Below are 5,486 nucleotides of genomic sequence, written 5' to 3'. Positions count from 1 at the left end.
CAGTGGATCGTCCCGTACGATCGTGGATCGTCCTGTACGATCGTGGATCGTCCCGTATGATTGTGGATCGTCCTGGATGATTTTACTTAAACGATTTGAAATGACCCTATTTATATATGTGTAAAAAATGTCTTCGTACATATGATCGTCCTGTACGAACTATATTCATCCGGTATGAACGGTTATTACAAGGCCGGTTCTAGAAACTGCTAAAAAGCGTTCTAAGTTGGTTAACCGTCTGGACGAAAATTTGTTCGTCTGGATGAAAATTTGTTCGTCTGGACGAAAATTTTATAGAGGACCAATCGTCATGTACGTTAATTAATTTTGTCTGGATGAAACTTTTGTAGAGACCAGATCGTTCTGGATGATAATTAATTTTGTCTGGACGAAAATTTTATAGAGGACCAATCATCATGAACGATAATTTAATTTCATCTGGACGAAAATTTTACAGAGAACTAGTCGTCCCGTACGATTATTAATTTCTTCCTGGACGAATAGGACTTAGAAAAATTTCTCAAGCCAGTTCCTATTCGTTCCATGTGCTAAATAGAAGATAATTGTCTGATCGTCCCGTACGAACGGATATCATCCCGTACGATCAGTATAAATTATATATGATCTCCTTATGTGTGTGTGTATGCTTTTATTCACTCAAATTACAATCACTCCCTTTCAATTTTGATTCAAAGAAAAGTACAAGCTTCAAATTTAAAAAGTATTTCATCCTGAAATTGATTTGAAGTCTTCGCAGTCTGGAGTTTGATTTTCCTAAAATGTTAGCACACACAAGAGCAAATACAAATCTTCTAAAATTGTTATGAGATAACTACATATTTAAATAATAATGTTTGGAATCATCAAAACTACATAAGTTACAAAAATGTAAAGCGTGCAAATAGCAACTAACTTAACACCACGATCGTACGAGATGATCCATTTCGTGTCAACTTGAATATTTTGCAGTTTTGGACCGTTTTTCTTGTCTCTCCTATATAAGGTCCAATTTTTACTACCACTCTATCTTTTTGCCATTTGATCTTCATGCCTATTGAAAGAAGAGTCAAGGAGAGAGTGTAAGAGAGCATTCAAAGGAGGATTCATACCACTGGAGCGTGAAGGCTTCGCTTGGTGTTCAAAGGTAAGAATATTTACTTGTGATTTTGGATTACTTCACTCTTTTCTTTCTTCCTTCTAGAATTCTTGTGAGAAGATTAATCACGGAGATCTGGTTCTCTGCCGACACTTGGAGAGTGTGAACAGTCGTGGGTTCTCTGCCCACACTAGGAGAGTGTTAAAGGATGTGGGTTCTCTGCCCACACTAAAAGAGTGTGAAAAGATGAAAGGTTCTCTGCCTACACTAAGAGAGTGTGAAAGGAAGAAGGGTTCTCTGCCCACACTAGGAGAGTGTGAAAGGATGAAGGGTTCTCCGCCCACACTAGGAGAGAGTGAAAGGACGGACGATTCTCTGCCAACACTGGGGTTAAGTGTAAAAGTAAGACGGTTCTCTGCCGCACCGGGTAGTGGTGGAAAGAGTTTTTGTAAAGGCTTATCCGCCTTGCTGTGGGTGCTAAAGGAGAGTCACTAGTGGTATTAGTGCAATACTCGGAGAGTGCCTCCGGGGAGTGGATGTAGGTCTGGTTTAGACCGAACCACTATAAATACTTTGTCTTTTAAATTTTTACTTCTTTTTATTTTCCGCATTTTGTTTAGTTCTAAAAATTATGGTTGAAAAACTTTTTCTAAAAATTCATTAAAGTTTATTTTCAGTTCAACATACTCAAGAGGGATAATTTTTTAAATACCAATTCACCACCCCCCCCTCTTGGATAGCATTGGGACATAAGCTTAGGTTTAACAACCTAATTCATAGTGAACGAATCTCAACAAGTTGGACTGAAATGTGCAAGCCAATTGAAAGAGATGGCCATGGGTTGCATTCTTTTTTTTTTTTTGAAAGAAATACATCAAATAGCATTAAAACCAAAAAAGAAGCTAAGTACAAGTAATAAGGGGATCACATTCTTCCTTGATTAAGCCTAGCAACAAGGAAGGAATATGATCAAAAGAAGAACTATCAAAGAAAAAGCTATTCTCCAATGCCATAGTAGCACAACAATTTGGTACTTTATTACATTGTCTAGAAGCATGGAGAAAGACAACCTTATTAAAATCATGTAAAAAACATAAATTCTTATGTGGCCACTTACCCAAATTCTCCTTATTATCCTTCGAAGAATTCTGAATGAATTTGATGATATTCATATTATCACTTCCTATGATAAGCCCTTTACACTCCAGCATCCAGGTCTTCAAAAACTCTCTAACCGTGAGGACTGCTTGTAATTCAAGATGGCCAATATCCCAATGCATTCCATTCTTTCCAAAAGCACTAATAAATCTTCCTTTGTAATCACAGAAGATTCCTCCAATGCCAGCCAAATTAGAGCTTGTCAAGGATGTATCTACATTTACCTTGATCCATTCTTTCGGTGGAGGGTACCAAGTTCTTTGGGACTCCCTAAGGAGATTATTACCCCAGCAAGATAGAAATGGACTGGATTTGGAGACAGCATAAAATAAAGCATTAGCAGCAATAACAGAACACGGCACTACATTCTTACCATGTTTAATATCATTTTGATTTCTCCAAGAAAAGTAGACCGCAGAGCAGTACAACCGAACAATCCCAGGATTCTTTACAGACATCTTCCTTAAGTTCTCCAAGCAACAATCCAGCAAATGAAAGTTAGGAATAGGAATTCCCCATTCCCTCAACTTCAGAATTATATCAATCAAATATTTTTATTTTACCATAATATGTTCATACGTTTCATCAACTTGGCAACCTCTAGGACAAAGACCATTATCCGAAATTTTACGATTCATGAGGAACATATTGGTTGGTATGGCTGATTTACCAAGTCTCCACCAAAACAATTCAATATTCTTTCTCATCTTCAATTTCTTCACCCAGCTGAAATATTCCACATCCTCCATAATGCATTTGTTGAGCCACATTTGTTCAAAAACCATAGCAGACACTGTCTTCCCCGAACCAATCTTCAACAGCTCCATCCGATCCTCCTCATTATACTCAATAGAAATTTGAGTTATTAGGGAGACTAAGTAAGAATGAAATGCTCTTTGTAACAGATCATAATTCCACATACCATTATCAATAATTAATTGCTGCACACTCAAACCTTCCAGGAAATTGCTGTCCACAAAAGTAGGCCAACGACTAATGCATCTATCAAGCACCCAAGTGTCATTTAAGATGCTGATTTTATCTCCTTTCCCCACCTTCCATCGAACCACCATCTTCAAATTCTTTCCACCATCCAGTAAGATTCTCCAAGCTTTTGAGCTGATATTCCTGTGAGCTCCGTTCATTACATTTTCCCTATATTTACTTTCCATGACATGGTGAAACAAAGAACCAGGCTTTTGAATAAAGTTCCATGTCACTTTGGATCTTAAAGATCCGATACTCTGTAAAGGAGAATGTAAGCCCAAACCTCCCATACTACAAGGCTTGCAAATATCATTCCAAGCAATGTAATGCATCCCCCTAGTGCCATCTTTATTATTCCAAATAAAACTTCTACAAAGCTTCTCCAATTCATGTAAAAGCCTCTTAGATACCAAAAGAATGGGTAATAAGAAAATTTGCCATAGAGAACAAAGAACTTTCTACAAGAATCGATTTACCTCCCAAGGATAAGGATTTCCTACTCCAAGCATTAAGTCCTTCCATGTCATTACTAAGAACTTCTTGATAATCAGCCATCTTCATTCTTTCAAGTGAGATTTTAACTCCTAAGTATCTCATTTCCTTCACTATCTTAAACCCAAGAAGTCTGCCAATCTTCCTCCTCATCCGATGGTTGACTACCTTCCCAAACAACAATTGAGATTTGCCAATATTAATCCTTTACCCATTATATTTACAAAACTTCTCCACAATTGTCTTCATACTTTTATCCAGCTCAACCGATGCATGAGAGAAGATAAGAGCGTCATCTGCATATAATAAATGCGTAATCTTTGGACCTCCACTTGAAACATGAATGCCAAGGCACTTTCCTCTTTGCTCTAACGAGTTAGTAATCAATTGGAAACACATTATGAACAAATAAGGTGAGAGTAGACATCCCTGACGGAATCCACTCTGAGAATTGATCCATTCAGAGTTCTTTCTGTTAATAATGATGGAGAATCTCACATCTACAACACATTCCAAGAGAAGATTGGAGAAAGCAATAGGAAAACCATACCATCTCAAAATATGGCGAAGAGTAGTCCACCCCATGCTATCGTAAGCTTGTTCCATATCAAGCTTAACGGCCATCATTCCCTTCTTATTTTTTGAAATCTTAAACTTGTGGAAGATCTCCTGAGCAAGCAAATAATTTTCAGCAATAGATCTGCCATGTATGAAGGCAGCTTGTTCTTCGAAAATCATTCTAGCCATTCCCTTCTTCAATCTATTAACAATCATAGTAGTCACAATTTTATAATTGGTTTGACAAAGGCTAATGGGCCTATAATTTGATGGAGACAACGGGTTCCTTATTTTAGGAATTAGGACAATCAGCGTGTCCTTCCATTCCTTATGTTAAGATAGTTGCTATTTGCGTGCTTTACATTTTTGCAACTTATGTAGTTTTGATGATTCCAAAGATTATTGTTCAAATGTGTAGTTATCTCCTAACATTTTTTAGAAGAATTGTATTTGCTCTTGTGTGTACTAACATTTCAGGAAAAACAAACTCCAGACTACGAAGACTTCAAATTAAATTTAGCATGAGATACTTTGTAAAATTTGAAGCTTGCACTTTTCTTTAAAATCAAATTGAAAGGGAGTGATTGTAATTTGAGTGAATAAAAACATTCACAAACACATAAGGAGATCATATAAAATATTTATACTGATCGTACTAGACGATATTCGTTCGTACAGGACGATCAGACAGTTATCTCCTATAAAGCATATGGAACGAATAGGAACTTGCTCGAAAATTTTTTCTAATTCCTATTCGTCCAGGACGAAATTAATTATCGTCCACGACGATTGGTTCACTGTAAAATTTTCGTCCAGACAAATTTAAATTATCGTCCGTGGTGACTGGTCCTCTGGAAAAATTTCGTCCCAACGAAATCAAAAATCATCCAGGATGATTTGAACTCTGGAAAATTTTCGTCCAGACAAAAATAAATTACCGTCCATGGTGATTGGTTCTCTGGAAAATTTTCGTCCAGACGAAGTCAAGAATCATCCAGGATGATCAGTTTTCTGTAAAAATTTCGTCCAGACGAACATATTCTCGCCCAAACGATTAACCGACTTAGAACAGTTTTCAGCAGTTTCTAGAACCGACCTTGTAATAACCGTTCGTACTGGACGAACCTAGTTCATACAGGACGATCAGCTGTATGAAGGCATTTTGTACACATATTCAAATAGGGTCGTTTCAGAT

The 5,486-nt window shown here is 37.1% G+C and overlaps 1 protein-coding gene across 1 annotated transcript in view; it reads right to left on the bottom strand.

Moving 5' to 3' along the window:
- Window positions 1–3,940: 3,940 nt before the first annotated feature.
- LOC114581094 overlaps window positions 3,941–5,486 on the bottom strand; it is a 3,919-nt gene continuing 2,373 nt past the window's right edge. The window contains exon 5 of the mRNA XM_028700376.1: window positions 3,941–4,493. Coding sequence (XP_028556209.1) covers window positions 3,941–4,493 — 553 coding nt within the window. The remainder of the gene's footprint in view (window positions 4,494–5,486) is intronic.

Source organism: Dendrobium catenatum, unplaced genomic scaffold (assembly GCF_001605985.2).
Source record: "Dendrobium catenatum unplaced genomic scaffold, ASM160598v2 fragScaff_scaffold_1502, whole genome shotgun sequence".
Lineage (NCBI taxonomy): Eukaryota > Viridiplantae > Streptophyta > Magnoliopsida > Asparagales > Orchidaceae > Dendrobium > Dendrobium catenatum.
The sequence above is the reverse complement of the archived record's forward strand: the minus strand, read 5'-3'. Positions and strand labels throughout refer to the sequence as shown.